Genomic DNA, 18781 nt, shown 5'->3' with positions numbered 1-18781 from the left:
GAAGTTGTTCAGCAAAAACGCTGGTTCTTTTTACATAAAGTTGCACCAAATGGGTAAAATGATTAAACCTGTCTCGCAGACGTTCCTCCTTCCTGTTGCTGTGATTTGTAACTTGAGGATGCAAATGGCTACTCATCTCCAAATCATGCTCCCCCATGATAGGAGAGACCCCTCGTGCTATATTTAGACCCCAGAAGCACTTGTGGCCAGACAGACTTAGCGGGCAACATCATTGGCCAGCTGCCGTGTCACTCACTGTAACAAGAGTGTAGAGGGGCTTTAGAAGTTTACATTAGAGAGTGTACCCTGTGCCAAATTTAACCTGGAAGGGAGGAGGAGTGGGGTGGGTTTGTGGGGAGGGCAAGCTGGACATGGTTGAGTGTGTGTCCAGCAGCAGGTTACGTGTGTGTGTGTGTGTGTGTGTGTGTGTGTTGTGGTGGTCAGGGGAAGACTGGCCTGGATCTTGAACAGTATTGGAAAGCAGAAGACAGAGTTGGTGGGTTTGCCGGTGTGGAACAGAGGTTGTGGCGAGCAGGAGTCCACTTTTCCTGTCCATTCAAGGGCATTGCTGGGGCCCGAAGATCAGGTCTGGACTGAGGCCTGTCAGCGAAAGCTGGCGGCCTCATGGACCCTCGGAGACGTGCAGGGCTCCAACACAGGGGATGTATAAGCTGACAAGGTAGGTTTCTTGAGGAAATGTGACTTTTTCGCGATCATTAGTGTGTTCATGTGCTTTTAGGAGTTATTTAGACACAAATCTTGCATTCGTGTTGTGGTCAAAGGCTGTTGTACGTTTACAGGAGATGCAGGCGTGAACACTGCTCCTTTATTTTTCTATTAAATTCATCATATTATCTTATGTCATAGGGAAGGGTCAGATATTGAGATACTGCACTTATTTGAAGTTGCTTCCAGTCTGCTGTTTGTAAAGCCGTCAGAGAAGTGTGTTCCCCGATCACTCCCTAAACATAATTTCGGCACATGTCTCCCTCAGAGTCGCATACCGTGAACTTGCTGCCCTGCTACTGTACAGCCCATCCATCACCAGCGGAATATATTTATAACATAATGTGTTACAGGAACTGACAGTACCCGCGTTACTCAACTGTTTGTAATTCGCACTTCCACCACGTCTCCCCCGGTGTTTGATTTCAGCCCGTGTAGATCATGTTGCCATGACTCGGGGCCATGAAGGCCAAGGAGCCGCAGGACCACAACTGGAACCTGCCTTCCCTCCTGTCCGCACTTGCCAAATATATACCCACCTAAAGTAAATATAATCCTGTCCGCGTCCATGTGGAAACAGCCACTACCTGCTCAGCAGCAGAGTACCCTGGTTGTACACTCGGTTAGCAGCCCAGCTCCCAAGAGACTCATTTGGTCTGAGCTGTGCAGAACTTGGTAAGATGTCTTAGAGAGAGCGTGTTGTCCTTAGATTTGTCTTTTCATGTATTTGCTTTGTCTCTACATCAAACTGAGAACCTGTTTTTGGTTGTTTTCAGTCCCAGATCTGAGCTCACACAGCCATGGGGGACTGGAACCTGCTGGGAAAGCTTCTAGAAAAAGCCCAGGAGCACTCGACCGTGGTGGGCAAGGTGTGGCTCACCGTCCTCTTCATCTTCCGCATCCTGATCCTGAGCGCTGCCACAGAGAAGGTGTGGGGCGACGAGCAGTCGGGCTTCACCTGCGACACCAAGCAGCCTGGTTGCGAGAACGTCTGCTACGACATCACATTCCCCATCTCCCATGTCCGCTTCTGGGTGCTACAGATCATCTTTGTGTCCACGCCCTCGTTGATCTACCTGGGACACATCCTCCATCTGGTGCGGATGGAGGACAAGCAGAGGGAGAGGGAGAAGGAACATGCACAGCATTTGGACAAGCATGTCCTCATTGGGGATCACAAGCACAAAAAGGCTCTGGTCAGGGACGAGAGGGGACGAGTGCGCCTGCGGGGGGAGCTCTTGCGCACATATGTCTTTAATGTGATCTTTAAGACCCTGTTTGAGGTGGGCTTTATTGTGGCTCAATACCTCTTGTACGGCTTTGAGCTGAAGCCCATGTACACATGCGACAGACCGCCCTGCCCCAACGTGGTAAACTGCTACATATCCCGTCCCACAGAGAAAACCATTTTCATCATCTTCATGCTGGGAGTTGCCAGCGTGTCTCTGTTCCTAAACCTCATTGAGATCTACCACCTGGGCTTCACCAAGTGCAGTCAGGGCCTCACCTTCAGGAGACGTCTGAACGCCTCTGGGGTCATCACCAAGGAGCCCAGTGAGGCCTCGGTGCCGTTCGTGCCAAGCTACGACGACTACTTCCACCAGGTCCAGCCGGCCTACCCGCCCGTCCCCAGCTACGACCTCGCCCCTCTCCCCGACGGCACAGACTCGTCCTTCCACCCGTACAACAGCAAGGCAGCCTACAAACAGAATAAAGACAACTTGGCGGTGGAAAGGAGCAGCAGCAAGCCAGAGGAATGTGACCTGAAAGGAAAGAAGGGAGCAGGATCAGCCCCTGGGTCACCTACGCAGGCCAGGCCCGGCCGCAGTGCCAAACACAGCAACAACAAGACTAGAATAGACGATCTGAAGATATGAGGAGGTTTATGTTTCTGTGAGGGGTCTTAAATTGCTGTGAGGGGATCGAATGTTGGTTGGGACGCATTCATACATGCTGAACTGCCACCCCCCCTCTCTGCCTTCTTCGAGGTGGCACAGATTTGACTCATTCCAGCTGAGAAAGGGAGCAACATTATCAGGGCACACGGAAAAGCTGCATTTGTGCAGTAACATGTGAAGACTGATGTGGTTCGGTAATGAACTGATGGTTCTTGAAGGTGTCCCACAGCTGGGTAGTTTCTTCTTCTTTTGAAAAACTTAACTGGGTGTCACATTAGACTGCAGCATTTATGGTTCTCCATGTTTTCAGTCGATGTTGATTTGTTTTTTTTTAAATTCATTTGTTTCCACGATTCACTTTTGTCACTGAGAAGTACTGTCTGCTCAGGTTTTACTCCCCCCACCCCCTTTTTTTTTTTTCAACGTGTGATGAATGTGAATGAACTCAACAAAAAAAAACCCCGTAACTTTGTGGATAAAAGTTGCCTGAACTTTGGGAAACAGAATCCAGGGCAGAGACTTTGTTCAGCAGCGGTCTGATCTCATTCGAGGGGAATCAGATATGGCGAATAGTTAAATTTAACTTCCTTTAACGGTTTTGAGGTCACCATCTAGCATAGTTCACTTGCTTCGACTTGAGGAGTTGCGCAATCCCTGACAACACGTTGGACTCTGGAAATACTGTACGTAATTCCGGGACGCGCCTCAAAAACGAAATTGCACTGGTCTCAGGAGTTCTCACATTTTGTGCTCTCTGTTTTTATCGTGACAGCAAGAAAGTACATAATTATAAGCACATTGATTTGTTTATCCGTGTTTGTATCTCTGTTTCTGTCGTTTGTTTTCTGTAAAGCACTTGGTGACAGCCATATTTGTAAAACCGCTTGAAATAAATCTGTCTTAAATTTGCAACGCTAGCGGTGCGTTTGTGATCGAGGTCTTTATCGGGAAAAGGGGGGGAACTATTTCACTGGAAAATCATGTTGCAACCCATTTTTTTTATATTCCTGCAACAGATAAATCAAGATCAGCTGAGAAATGGTGACATTGATGATGATCCGTTTCCGTGCACCAGGCCTGTTCAATTAAATCCGGACCAGCATCCATAAATTTGATACAGGCAGTGTTGTCATACTTGAGTAATAAGTTAAGATATCGTGTTAAAATATTACTTTGATAAAAGTGGTAGTCACCTATACAAAACGTACTTCTAGTTCTTAAATTATTAACGGTAATAATAAACAATAAAACAATCCATTTGCCAGCAAACCTAATTTGGAAAAAAGCTAAATAAAGTGACACAGGAAAGACCAGATTCAAGAGGGAAGTTGATGCTGACTGACAGTGAATGATATGATACCACCATGATAAAGTATCTGACGACCTTAAGATTCAAGTGTAATTTTCGGACAAAAAGAAAAACTTAAGCCTGGCTAATTATCTCTTCTGGTATTCAGCATTTTTCTGATTATTGGAAACATTTTTTTTTTTTTTTAATCTGATTGCCTATATCTATCACTGGACATATATGACAATGTAAACAACAAAAATTAAAATGTCTCACACATAAAAACCATTGCTTTTGTTTACTGAGTTAATTTTGCATTTGTTTGAAATCTGTCATGACAGAAGAAAAATTGAATTAAGGTCTCACATAAGCTTCTGAAAATGCTCGACCCGCCCACATTCCCTGATGGTAAAAGCTTCTCGTGAACAGTTTTACGCGGTGTTTGGAAATGAGAAAGAAATGAGTTGGTTGATCATTACGTCTATCCATGTCCTGAAACAGAAAACAAATAAGCAAATAGTGGCTGAAAAAAACAGACAAAACATAAGAAAAAAAAACAATTGTACCAAAGATTGCATTATTTATACTGACATCTTGAACATCCCTGCTATACACAACAGTTCGAATGCAGTTCTGTGTAACTCTGCAGCCAAGACACACACGCTTTGAAACACTGTATCCCTGAAATTAGAACCGGGTGTAATTTGAGTCATTAGCATCCCCGCGCAAACATTTCAGCAGTTAAAAACCGGCATGCTCAAGCGGGAACAAACATGTCATGTGAAAAGCCTCTGCTGTCTGCAGTGTCCCACACATGCACATCTCACTCTCACCCCTGCCAGGAAAACGCAGCAGCACACACATGCAGCCCTGGTATGGAAACCTTGAAATTAATGACATGGCGTACTCATGACGAGGAAACGCTCTCATACCTTTGGGCTGATGTGATTTTCTGTCAGTGCTGGACGTGTCGGGTGGGGAGAACAAATAGACTTTTAACTTAAAAGTATTAAAAACAAAAGAGTCGAGTTTCTGAAGCTTAAGTTTCTGTAAGTGTGAAGATATGATTGAGTATAGTCTTGGCATGCTTGTTCTTTCCTCTGGAGTGTTGCAACGCCAGAAACAATAGCCTACGTTTCAGATCTCCCAGACGAAACAGTCACAAGTATTATTGGTAATGTATAGCTCCATAAATCAGTAAGTGAGCCAGAGTAGTCTCATTCTGAAAAGAAAAAAAAAAAAAAAAAAAGTCACATCTATTTTTCCAAATGAAAATAAAAACATGAAGCTTACCCAAAGGGGCGTGCATCATCTCAAAAAATAATAAAGTGATCAAACATGAGACGAGGGTTTTTTTGAAACCCTGACGGATGAATCGACGTGAGTTATGAGTACAGATGGACATCCAGAGCTTTGAAATGAAATCCTTTTTAGTGTCAAGGCCAACACTTCAGATTGGAGCCGCGTCGGAGCGTCAGCTCGTTGCAAGAAGACAAACAGCGTAGCGTGTTTTTGGAGCGGTAGAGCACGTTATAGTACATGATGTGTGGCTACAAAAGTTTAATATCAGACTGCCATGCCGTGCAGGACGTGGAACACTGAGGGCTTCGTCTGAGCCACTCAATAAAACTGTGATCTGTTAACATCGGACGACATGAAGCTGTTTTTCATAGAACTGCCTCATCTTTGATCAGTGGGAGCTTTTGTGTTTTTGGAGCTCTGTGAAGTGAAGAGTGGTGATTTCAGTGCAGTTTATCAGAGGGACGGCACAAAAACGACTTCTGTGGGGTCTGGACATTGTGTTTCACTTTGGCCCTCTCCACTGTTACCAGTGTTTTCTTTGGATTCTCCCCGTCACCATGAGAGAAACCGCAACACTCTCCACACAAGATAGGAGTCAGTATAACTGAATGTCAAATTCAATTAGCCTTCAGTAACTAAACATGGACATTACAAAGAATTTGATCAGAATTCCCTTTTTATTCCTTTATTTGTCCTGCAAACAGGGAAATTGGATGCTGTGTCCTAATCGGTGGCCTCGACCTCCCTGATAGGATTGCTGTGCTGCCCCTTCACCTCATTCTCAGTAATGAGGGCCGTGTGCAAAATATGCATCTATCTGATATTTCACATTAGATTCTACATATTTGAATTAATGAAAATAAGCTGAACATGAGCCAGACAATTTTGACCATCTGTCAACAACCCTTCCACCCCCCATGCGTTTTGGTGACCAACCCAAGGTTTTGAGTGGTTGATGAAAAAAATATGGGAAAACATGATTTTACCAGTCATTTCTCTCTTATTATTAATGATAATATCAGCATAATAACTTGAGTGAAAAGGTGCATCTTTAACAATGTCCAGGATTACACAACATCGTAGTAATGTGCATCTCCCTTTTGTTTTAATGACCAGTAATCAAGCTGGCACGGACTCAACAAGCTGTGACTCATGTGATCCCGGCGCGATCTGACGGCATTCCAAAAAGGCTTCTTGTGATGTCATGAAATACTTGGCTTACTCAGTCCTGCGAGCCCCCCCGCCCCCAATAAATGTTCAGCATCGTAAAATCACGCTGGGACTTGATTCATCAGGTTTAACACGAACTCGCGGAGTCCGTCGAAGGCATGCTGCCATCAAAGCAAAAGGGGGAGGGGCATGCTGAATACTGAGATATTATGACATTCAGGGACATTTTTTTTAAAAGATTCAACTTTTCTCCTTAAATTGTTAAGCTCATATTCACTTGACCCAACTGTGTTCCCTTTCCATTTCCTTGAGAATATTTGCACAGTCCCTAAAAACTTGACTTTTAATGCCTCTTAGTCACTGTCTAGTGGGTTCTCTTGCTGATTAACTTACTTGATAGTGACAAGGGGCCAATTTTTGAACTCTCAGATACAAAGAGAAGCTCGGAGCAGATGTATAAAGTGCTCTGAAGGGGTCAGAAGTCGTCAACAACAACAAAAAAAACAAGATAGATACAGTTGAATGCAGCAAAACACCCCCAATAAATATCAGCTATGCTTTTGGAGTCTATGACGTCAGCTGAAGACATATTTGATTATGTAATGGAGTGTTTTTAATTGTAGGGCACGGTAAAACAAGAAGTGTCAAAGAATGAGCATATTCCTACAGATCATCATAAACATCTGTAGTTATATAACCTTTATTTACTGGGCTTTATGTTTGGGATGAATTAATAATGAATAAGATAAAACAATAATCTCCCCAGTGTTCGTGTTTCTTGAGTTATTATCTTCTCAGAGGCACCTGAGCAGAGTTTCTTGGGAAATAACAGAGCAGACACAACACAATAACAGCGCCGCCTTGGTTATGCTTAATGGTGGATATAATTTAATGTGTCCAGATGAGTTATTCTATCACTATATTCTTTTTGTACCCCGTGGTGCGCTCACATCATTTTCGCAGCAGCTGCAGCACGGTACTCTACTGCCCTCTCCCTTCACTTCTACTCAAACACTGTGCAGCTGCTCGTCTGAGGGGGTTGTGTCTGCTCGGCATGCCATCTGCTGGGCAGAGGAAATCCAAGTCACAGAGACGCAGAGTCACTTTCAATTTACATCTTGTTGGTAGATGACTGAGTATGTATTATGATGTTTGTGTATATATCACTCAGATACTTGTCTAATTTGTTAAATTCAAGGCTGTGTATTTTGGGACGCGCAGGATGAACAATAAAATCATTAAGCATTAGTGTTGTTGTAGTGTTTATTTAATCCCTGACCCAGTGCACTGTTCTGTGCTCTCCGGCCTGTGTCTTTTCTCTTTTTCTTTTTTTTTTAACCACACTGACACTATGCCCCCAACCTGCTAATGCGCGATAAATGACAAAGAGCCAGAAGCAAAGCCTGCCCTTGCATCAACTTTGTGTCACCGCGGGTGTAAGCGTATGAAACATCAGCCAGATGAACGCGAGGCCTCTGATGCTTGCTGACTGAATCAGTCTGATTGCTTGCAGGCCTGTCACCTCATCATCACCAAACACCAGCCTCGTTAAACTCAACACAGACTTGCACAGCTCCGGCACCCAAAACCTCTGCAACCCAGAATACAGTGTGGGAGCAACACTGAGAGAGAGAGACAGTTGCACAGCACAGAGGAAAATGAACAGAAATCAGCCGCTGACATGGTTTCTGAGGCAGAAAACGTCATTATGGCCTGGCATCTGTCAGTTTCTCGTCTCGGGCTTCCATGTTTGTGTTGCTTGTGGGAAGTGGCTGACTGTTTGCTGCCACCATGTGACAGCTGAGACACTCTGCAGAAGTCAACATGGACGCTCATGGGCTGTTGTCTCAGCAGACTGGAGAGAAAGCTTGAGTGGCTGTGGCCACATGATTGATTCTTCTCACTATAATCTCTAACAGGGTCGGACAAATCAGGGTAATCAATTTAGACCATCATCTTTCTTTCTGTGCACATCTCATAAAAGGTCTTTAGGCGCATTCAGCTTTGAAAGTGAATGAATCAGGGGATCAATTTTAACAGTTTTCCCTGTAGAATTTTGTTATTGCATCTCAGGCTTGTCTAATTTGTTGTGTAACACCTTTTTACTGAACTGTTACTGTCTACCTGCCTCATCCATTATTTGTTCATTTATATTGGATTTAGGTTGCTCATTTTAGCATATTATTTCCAGAGCAACTGTAGAGGACACATTATACACTTTCACCAACCAAACATGGACATCCCATGGATAAAGCCAGAGCAGGAAGAAGAAAACCCTATGATAGGTGCCCATGTATTTAGTCCCACCTTTAATTCTGTGACTTTGTGACACCACACTACATCACCATGTTAATCATTTGCCTATTTTTTACCTAAAGGATTAAACAGGCAGGTAAGAATGGATTTAGCACAGCTGCTCTGTTGGTGTTAGCAGTGTTGATTCAGGCGTGTGTGAGCTGACCAATCAGAGCAGACTGGGTATTGAGGAGGGGCAGGCCCTTAAAGAGACAGGAGCTAAAACAGAGCGTTTCAGACAGATGGGGAATACAGAGCTGGAGCATTGGACAGTATGAGAAAACTGATGTGTCTTTTGAGCACTAAAGCATGTAAAGCCATTCTAGTAGTAACCCAGAATAAAATTATGAACCTGAAAATGAGCAGAATATGTCTCCTTTAATACAAACAAGCTCTGAAGATTTTCAGTTAATAGCCTATTTCTGGTTTTACACACTAACACTCTCAAATCAACTAAATCTTTAAATTCCAATACGTGACTTGATAAACAGTCTGTGGGTATGTTCGCTTACATACACCTTGTTTATAAGTCTTATGGCTCTGTGCGATGACCACAAGGTGGAGCGATCTTTAGACTGAAATATTTTATATCTCAACATCGGTTGGGTGGATTAATACAAAACTTGGTATAATCATTAACAATGCCTTCCTGAGGATATCTGGTGCTATTTTCAATGCAAAAGGGTTTTGGGCCCGTAACTCCCACATAATACGTTGCACATTGTTAAACCTTTTTGCAAAATCACGACACATTTTTTTCCTCAAAGGCGCTTTAACCAATTTGCACCAAACTTTGCATGAAGCATCTGTGGACACTCCTGACAAAAAAGTTATCAAAAGAATTTTGATAGGTCAAAAAAACACCCAAAATATATAACAACAAATTCCTGCACATTGTGTTCAAAACAGACGGTCCTTGAACTATTGAGCATGTATTCAGCTTTCTAAAATCTTTTACAGTTTTGAAATCATCACTTTTAGTTTTAAAGATTTTCAGCTCATCTTCTGATTTTATAATGGGTGTGTATTGCATGAGCTAGAGTGCATGGCATCATTGCCAGATTGGAGGGCAGCTACAAAAACTGGAGAAAAAATTCTCTTCAGCTTGATTTGGAACCAAAACTTTTACTTCACATACACAATATATATATAGAAAAGTAGGAGATCTTATTGGCTTTAAGCTAATGGTCTTATTTCAGATGTAGGAGTTACATTTTTGGCTGTAGCAGGCCTAGAGCAACAAGCACTCCAGCAACTCCCCGATAAGTGGCAACGTTAATTTTGAGCCTAAATTTCTGGAGGAGAGAAGACAGTACCTGTTGTGTCTCAATTTTATTTGCCTATTCAGCCTATCACTTTTCAGCCTTTGAAAAATTCAGCTTTTTCTGCAAATTCTTGCATTCAGCCTTGCTAATGGATAAAAACCTCTGTTTAACAGTATGTAGGCTCACACAGTGTACTCCTCCCCCTATTTGTTCTTTATGTAGATTGCAGGGACTTCTTCTGACTTCAGAATACATCGTTTAATACTGGCAGGAGCAGCCCACCAAATCACAGGCATAATGGTCAACTGCAGCTAACTGTAGCTGCCATTATATAGTTGTTTTATTTAGCTGCGCAGCTAGCTGTCCAGACTGGGGGCTCGGAGTGATGGAGTTTACACAGCTAGCACAGGAGCTTTGACTGGAATGGGCAGGGGCTAGCTGATTAGCATGCCAACGTCAGCAGACATCGCCACAACACAATACACAGGCACCATAACGTGTAAACCGTTATTTCTTCACATTCTGTTAAGTTTTCAACACATATTGCACCATTGAATTCTGCCCAGAACAAACAAATATTTGTTGTCCATGAACAAATAACAATGATCCTCTAGTATAACAGAATCAGATTAAGGTGTGTTGCCAGGTAGGTTTTCACACGTAGAATTTGCCGTGCTATATCGGTTCATAACAAATGCATAGTGTGAAAAAAATATAACAGCAACTGCTGCCAGGGATGAAGCATATACTGGCAGTCAAATATGAGAAAAATATTTTTTAAAAACCATGAAAACACATGAACACTATGACCATTATTTAAATGAAAGAGCTGTACAATTCTGGGCAAGAACTCAAAGCGCTAAGCATAAGAGCCCAAGAGATGTGCGTTAATATTAATGTTGTTTTAACATATTTCTGTGGCTGCGGGTCTCTGAGAGCCACAAAACATAAATGTCGTTGCATGCCTGCCTACAAAAACAACTTAACTGTCTTGTATCTTTCTGTTAAATTTGCCTCTGGGGCAAAGACTAGAACAAATCTAACTATGACAAAGAGAGAAACACAGTGCCTAAACTCGCTCACACATCCACTTTGTTTTCAGTTGATTTTGACTTTGCATAGATAAAACTGAGCCATCATCCTTCAGAAAGGAAGTCTCTAAGTAAAGAAATGCAAGCACACACATGCGCACGTTTAGGTTTTGTGTGGCTCACACAACAGATGGTAGGGAAAGTCAAAGCCTCTTGTGTGATACGGCCTGTTAATCACACGCAGATCTCATTTAAAAGGTTTATCCCAGATTTTATCGTATCTTAAAGATGAAATCTCATTTTATCGAGACGCTGACATATCTTATATGTTGGCAGGATGAAGCTACATATTTTTAACCCCAAACCTTTTCAATGTAAGATGGTTTATTATACTGGTATTATAAATTAATAAAAGATAGCACATACATTAGAACGCCTGAAGAGCATGACATCAACCTGTTTTTGTCTATCATCTGTATCTTTAAGGACAATTTAGTCCACAATCTTAGATAAATAATAAACACCACTGCATTTCCATGAAATAACAAAGATGAAGCCTCCGGAAACATTTTAGACAACTACAACGTTTGAATTTTCAGGTTTATTAAAGTAAAACATTCTCATCTGCATCACGTCAACCTCACATACATCTGTATCCTCAAATCCAACAGACATCTTCAATACAAACACTCCTTTAAATACAATTTAATCTTGCAACAATTTTACTTATTCAAAGATCCAAAAATATCACCAAGCTACACCTCACAAACTCTTAAAAACAGAAAGAACAACACTCATTTACGAGGACAAACGGATGAGAATCAGAATGATTTTGATCCAAAATACAGGCCCGGAAGGGAAGCACATTATGGAGTATTATGAAGTTAAGAGTAATCTTTAAATTGTCTGCAAATAATCAATTCAGTGGCATGAACTCTGACAGAATGGATGGAGAACATTTTGGAACCAAATCCTTTAAACCCACAAAATTCAGCATGTGTGCGTGTGTGTATGTGTGTGTGTGCAACCAAGATGTTTTCCTACATGACAAACTCTCCACTGTGACAGGACTAATAGCATTTAGCCAAAGGGCAGCTTATAACAAAGCCTCTTAAAAATAGGGGCCGTCCTCTGTCAACAAAAGTAACATTTTCAGAGAACAAAATAAAGTCGAAATAGCGGGCCTGCTGGGGCTGGTGAACAAACACACCCAGCAGCCTCCACTTCCCCATGCCAGGGAATAATAAAACCGTTTCCTGCTTAAACCTCGGGTTAAAGCCTAAGCGCAAACCAGATCCCCTAACAGTCTGGTTGGTAGATGGTGCTGAGTTTAGTGCTGGAGCCCGTGGTGGGGGGGCTGTGGATCCATGCCCACGTCTGTCCGTCTCCTGCGGTCTCATGAGCCGATAAGGACACGCCTTAATCGTCTTTGCCCTTCCCTTTAGGCGTGGTGCCCTCGTTCCAAGCCACGTAAACAAACAGAGCCAAAACCACATGCACGGCGAGCACTGCAACAATGGCTGCGTAGAAGTAGCTGTCGGAGCTTGACATCTTCATCGAACCTGGAAAAGGAAGCGGAGAGGAGTTAAAACATGATCAGATAATGCATTACACTAGAAAGAAAAAGAAAAAAAAACAACAGGAGTATCTACATCACCCTTATCAAGATCTCTGCTTGCTTGCATTAGGTCATAGATGGCATTTTTATAAACCAGTTAACGGGACGTCTTCACGGCAGAATCACATAGTATCTTTACATACCAGTAAATGTTATAAAGTACCCGCAATTATTTTTATGTGTTGAGCCTTTGCAAAAGAATTCACCGCCTGTTGGGCTTCTGCACAGTATGTCGTCATTTTACAAATGGCATTTTAAAATGTTACTGTGGTTGTTTGTGATGGATCAAGAAGAAATCATTAATGATAATCCTCCTAATAAAGTCTGCTAAAGAACATGACCAAACAAACATCATGATGACCAAGGAGCTCATCAAACAGGACGAGCAGGGATAAAATTGTGGTGAAGTACAAAGTGGAGTTAGGTTGTACAAAAGGAAAAACACAAGCTTTGAATACCTCAGAGAGCACTGTTAAATCCATCAGTGGAGGATGGCAAGAATACAGCACAAACTACCACGAGAGAGAGTCTGCCTGAAGTACGTGGGCATTTATCAAAGAAGCAACCAAGAGGCTGATGGAAACATCACTTAGCCTAAAAGTTCCTAGCAGGGAGTCCTGGCTTCGGGAGTGAGTTAGGAAGCCTCTTAAAGAAACTCTGGGCAAGGAAGAGACCGAAAGTTTTATCTCTTTGAGCAGCTGTGGTTGACCCAGTCGCAAGGTGAGACACGTTCTTTTAAGAGCTGTGACTGGCTCATCAACAAAAAGGAAAGAAATGCACTGTTAGCGGTAACAGGCACCAAATGGGCAAGGGCATCAATGGCCTTATCAGACTCTATTAAGACATGGTGCACCAGCTAAGCCATACTTTGAAAGGAGCCAAAAAAATAAATAAGCTGAATTTCAAAGTGGAGTCAAAAATTACTTTCACATTATTACACTTAAAAAAAAAATAATTCAGATGCCAAATATCTCAGTGTTGTGATCACATTCATCTCTGGCATCACAGCGTTTTTGCGTTGAGTCAGAGATGTAGATACGCCTCTGATGAGATCGATCACAAACATTATCCCTGTACGACCTGAATTGAAGCGATTCATTAATCAATTTCCATTCAGCGTTTGGAGAATATCTCTCCTTCCTCTTTGTCTTAAGAGGGCTGAGATGCTTTATGAATAACTTTTTTCCTTTACCAGGATCTAGTTTTTATTTGGAGGAAAACTACTTACAAACATTACACTTCTAAGAGCTTTCTTAGAATTTTGTCACTAGAATAAACTCTCAGTACAAGAAAGCTTTATGAATCTGGCCTTTACGCAAGTGTGTGGAGATGAAAGCAGTCATTTAAAAAAAGGAGACAGGAGAAGTTCATTTTGGAGTTTGTCACAAGCCATGAGGGAGACACAGCTGACATGGCAAAAAAAAAAAAGGAGGTCTGGTCAGGTGAGACCAGACTTGCACTTTTTTGGTCTCGGTGCAAAAAGCTATGGTTGGCAGAAACCCAACCCTGCACACGAGCCCAAGCTCAACATCCCCACAGCAAAACCTGGTTTTGTGGCAGCATCATGCTGTGGAGATGATTTCATCAGCAGTTACTGGGGAACTGGTCGAGATGGAGGACAAGATGGATGAAGTTAAATGGGCTGTGCAATATAAAGACAGACTGATGATAGAAAAGATAAATGGTTTCATATTTTTTGCTTTATTGTTGATTCTGTTAGTCTGCTCCTCGGGGAAAGGGAACTGAAGGCAGATTTAAGTAGTTTGTGAATTAACCTCCCTCGTCCTCGCCACAGTAACACCACTTTTAACAGTGTTTCCTATTAATCTTTTTAGTATTTTGCACATTGATATTTTGAACACAGGTTGTAAATACAAGGAACAAAATACTCAAAGGCAAGAGTATATTTGTTGAGTACGTTAAAAAACAAATCATCTTTTTTCATGATGATTTTAATCATCAACTGAATCAACAGAAAAGTGTGTGTGAGAAATTAAACATCATATGGGAGTGTTTGATTATTATTCTCATAAAAATGTTTGTGCGTTAATATGGTTACTCACTGTACTTCACACTTTGCGTACTTATGAAATCTGGGAGGTACAGATGAGACGAGCCTGGCAGAGATTGTTCAGCTTTCTACACAAACTGTGTAAAGCTGAGCAAATGTTTGTTACTCTAAGCTTCTGGTGTTGCCATGTCTGTGTATACAAAGATCTCCCCTGTCAACAGATGTCCGTTTGTATGAAACTCAAATAAAGTTTACTCTTTTCTTCATCAAGTGAAGATTGACCTGAAGTATTACTATTCCACATCAATGTGCTCTCTCATAATACATCTTCTGTATATAAGGTTTTGGTCATGTTCCACAGTCAGGGTGCAAAATCGACTTTTCTGACCGACGGCCAAATATCCAGGGAATGTTTAAATGTCCCCCAGCCACCTTTGTTTTAGTGCCTGGTGAGAAAGTAAATCTAGCAGCCAAATGCATATTTTACCAGTATTTGGCTGGTGCTGACATGGAGCCCTGCGCAAAGGCCTTAGCCAAGTACATGGCAATTCTGGAAGAAAACCTGCTTTGGGACTGGAGCGCAGTCTAACCTTCCAGCAGGACAGTGACACTGAGCATACGGCCAGAGTTACACTGGAGGTTTGAGGCAAACAATGTTAATGTCGTACGCTGGCCGACTCAAAGCCCACACATCAATCAAACTGAGAATCAGTGGCAAGCCGAGACTGTTCACAGACCGTCTCAATCAAATCTAACCGAGTTTGAGCTAATTTGCCATGAAAAATGGGCAAATACTGCAGTGTACAGATGTGCAAAGCTGGTGCAGACATACCACTACAGGCTTGCTGCCGTTATAGCAGCCAAATGATTGACTGTGGAGGTGAATACTTCATCCAACAGATGTCTGTTTTCTGTCTTAATCATTGTTTGTGTGCATGTTGTTTTAATCAGATGACAAAAAGCCCCCCCAAAAAATCTGTTTGAATTTCAGGTTGAAACACTACAAATTGTGGAAAAAACAAGGGGGCTCAATACTTATGCAAATCCTTAAATAATGCGTATAAATGTATTGATTCCTTAATATCACAAAGACAGTTTGCATCAAGAACTGCACAGCAATAGCATTAGGAGACTTCTCCAGGGCAAACTCGCCGTCACTCATCAACCTTACCGTTGACTATGTTAATATTTTTCAAATTGTGCATATTTGGATTTGGATGTTTATTTGTTGCTGCTACTCTACAGTCATAATCAATTAAGTGTTATTTTTCAGGCAAAAATATCAAACATGTGTTAGTTCCAGCTCCTTATATACAAAGGTTTGCTGCTTTTCTGTCTCATGTATGATAGTTCATGGTAGTTTTGGAGTGCTGGTTGGACAGCAGAACTATTTGAATACATCACTTCGGTTAAAACAAAGTAAGAGGTTGTACTTTGCGATTGATAAGCCATAACCTAAATATACCGTGGCACGTTGCTTTGCAAAAATTTAAAAGCCTTTTCATAAATAGGCTTAGCGCCTGTGCAGCTCGACTCAGGGTCTCCATCAGGGTTGGGAGTCACAGACAAACACACAATACAATATGAATCATAATGCGATGCCCACGATATCTAGATGTCACAATATGAGCGATTCTGTGACAATTGATCCAATGCAAGACAATCATCTAATGATATATCAAGATATCTGTCTCAATGACGAATACAAAATCCCACTAAAAAAGGAAACCTGGAGGAAATATGGATTTATTCACTGCACTGTGGAGTTGGCTTCAAAGACGCTAAGAGATGAAGCACTGACAAAAAGGACACAGTCTTAGTTTAAGTCCCTCTTTGTATCACAAACACTGAGTGCAACTTGTCCATGTTTGTCATCAATCATGAGCCACATATTTCAGTAAAAAGAAAGATGTTTGGCGCCAGCGTACTAATTATCGCATCTGAAGATATCCCAGCTGCCCCTGAGTTTTCATCAGGGCTCGACAAGCCCATTTATTAAAACCCTTGGTGTATTTTAAAGTGTGTTGCTTAATGATCACAAAGCAAAACACGTATACACGTATAACCTCTCTCTTTTTGTTGGCTTCACAGTATGTCCTTGGATCAAAGTGGACCTATTCATCGATACCTGCATCTGAGTAGTAGTAACACAGACGTAAGTTCTATTTTGTTTTTTAATGAAATGGGTAAATTTTGATGAGCATGTTTCACTGTTATCTCCATTTCATACACAAAGGGATTCACTGATTAAAGATTTTAAAAAGTTATCTGCAGATGAATCAGTGAGGATAAGGCTCATGGCCTGCAGCCCTGTGTTTATTTACTGCTCATATTCGCACCTTCTCCTGGTTTGAACTGCAGCTTCTTCCCATCTCTTTCCCACGGGAAAAATAACGTTTTTTTTTTTTTTTTAATTTATTTATTTTTTAAAAAGGGGGCAGTGCGGCCTCAACATCCCTCTTTCATCCAACGTTTCTGTCATCGGGCTGCGAAGTGCAAACACAAACAAGGTAGTATTGTGTACCGTACCCTCAAACACGTACGCCTTCGTGGCGAAGTAGAGGCCAATGGGCAGCGTGACCATGAGGACGGTGAAGAACAGCAGTGTCTTCAGGGCTGACACCAGGGAGCCCTCGTTCCTGCAGGAGGACAAGAGTTGGTGAGTCAGCAGAGACGAGACAGCGACCTTACTGTTGAGGAGCGACGCGACTGTAACATGCCGACTCCTGATGTGGGGATGTCCCTTGGCGGTGATTAATGTTGTGTTCAAGCATTACGCCGCACTCAATGAAAGCTTTTTTATACACTCTGGCACATGGTGATCATCAAGGAGCACAGGGAGAACGGGCTGTTTGAGGCCAGGCATCATTCCTTGGACAGCAGCTAGTGCATCAAGCTAGGTAAGCTGGCTAGCTAGAGCTAGCTAAGCTTAGCTGTTGGTTTAAAGTAGCTGATTTATGTCTTACCCTCTGTAATAAGGCGGCGGCCCGACTGTGGTGTCTGAAGCTGCTCTGACAGATCCGTCCATTGCTGGGCTGATGGGAGGAGAGATAAAGATATGAAGGGTAAATTGAATCGGATCAAGTCAGCGTTTCGCCGTCTGTGTTGTGTTGTGTCGCTGCTGAAATCCCCTCTTCCGCATTAGGTCACGAGTCCGTCACATGACAACGTTTGACGCCAATTTGTCTCGCGAGGCTAGACTTCAAGGCGAGAGTGGGAGCCTGGTTCATGTCCTGCAGACATAACATGTATTTATAGATGAAATAAGTGCGCGTCGCTGATTTATGTGGAATTGTCAACATTCAAGCAATGTGTGTCCTTTGTTTTTTAAAGTTTTCTGCCGGGGTCAGTGATAGAGAAAGTGTTCAGATCCTCTGCTCGAGTAAAAGAACACTAAAAATACTCCATTCTGAGTAAAGGTACCACATTCATGTACAAGCACATAAGTATTATTATTATCATCATCATTGGTGTATGTATCCAAAAGTATAAAGACACACATCAATGCTGTAGAAGCTCATGGATTGTTGGATTAGCATTAACAACCAACAAAAAGGCTAAATAGAAAGCATTTCAATATTGTAAGGAAGGGTAATTTGTACAGCTTTATCATTTTTTGATTATTTTCATTTTGTAATGATAAGTATATAAACGTAAGTAAAGTAACAAGGATAGCATGTTGGTTAAAGACAATTTGCAAAATGTACAATATTTAACATTAAATGTGGTGGAATAAAGTTTCTGAGAATGGAATTAACCATAGAGCAATATGCAATATGTAAAATTGTATTTGGTTAAAAAAAAATTGTAAAAGTATCAACAAATGGAGGTTGCTCTGGTGCTGCCCCTTACTTTTTGAGTATGATTTGCCCAATTCTTATGTTAATTTAATTATAACCTCTTATGAAACGGCAAAGAACTTTCACTGAGCCTTTAACTGAGGCTACATATAGTAATACTTAACATTTTTTATACTACTTAATTGTATTAACCAATCTCCATATATAAGGCTTTTAATTCAATATCAAATATTATTTATGTGATGATTTATGAAATGTTATAGTAACATACCTGTCAAAAATATGGATGTTAGATACAGTCATCTGAAATGAATACAAGTGTCGCCTTTGTTTTTTAAAATGGCCTAATAGAAATTTTTTTTTAAAAACGTGCCAAT

The 18781-nt window shown here is 41.7% G+C and overlaps 2 protein-coding genes across 3 annotated transcripts; one reads left to right on the top strand and one right to left on the bottom strand.

The window, feature by feature from the left end:
* Positions 1-385: 385 nt before the first annotated feature.
* On the top strand, positions 386-4121 carry LOC119006917 (gap junction alpha-3 protein-like). 2 transcript variants are annotated; one of them, XM_037076057.1, is made up of 2 exons: positions 386-679; positions 1503-4121. In XM_037076057.1, exon 2 carries the CDS (start codon positions 1527-1529, stop codon positions 2601-2603), a length of 1077 nt encoding a protein of 358 aa, XP_036931952.1. In that variant the 5' UTR covers positions 386-679; positions 1503-1526; the 3' UTR covers positions 2604-4121. The 2 variants fall into 2 exon arrangements, with proteins under 2 accessions (XP_036931952.1, XP_036931953.1); XM_037076058.1 differs by having other exon boundaries at positions 1156-4121.
* Positions 4122-11557: 7436 nt separating this feature from the next.
* vma21 (vacuolar ATPase assembly factor VMA21) lies at positions 11558-17768 on the bottom strand. Its single transcript, XM_037078028.1, has 3 exons — positions 17571-17768; positions 17134-17243; positions 11558-12537 (listed from the first exon to the last, which is right to left on the bottom strand). Exons 1-3 carry the CDS (start codon positions 17630-17632, stop codon positions 12395-12397), a joined length of 315 nt encoding a protein of 104 aa, XP_036933923.1. The 5' UTR covers positions 17633-17768; the 3' UTR covers positions 11558-12394.
* Between the last annotated feature and the right edge of the window lie 1013 nt (positions 17769-18781).

This window comes from Acanthopagrus latus, chromosome 18 (assembly GCF_904848185.1).
Source record: "Acanthopagrus latus isolate v.2019 chromosome 18, fAcaLat1.1, whole genome shotgun sequence".
Lineage (NCBI taxonomy): Eukaryota > Metazoa > Chordata > Actinopteri > Spariformes > Sparidae > Acanthopagrus > Acanthopagrus latus.
Note: the sequence above shows the minus strand (reverse complement) of the source record. Positions and strands in the feature narration are given on the sequence as shown.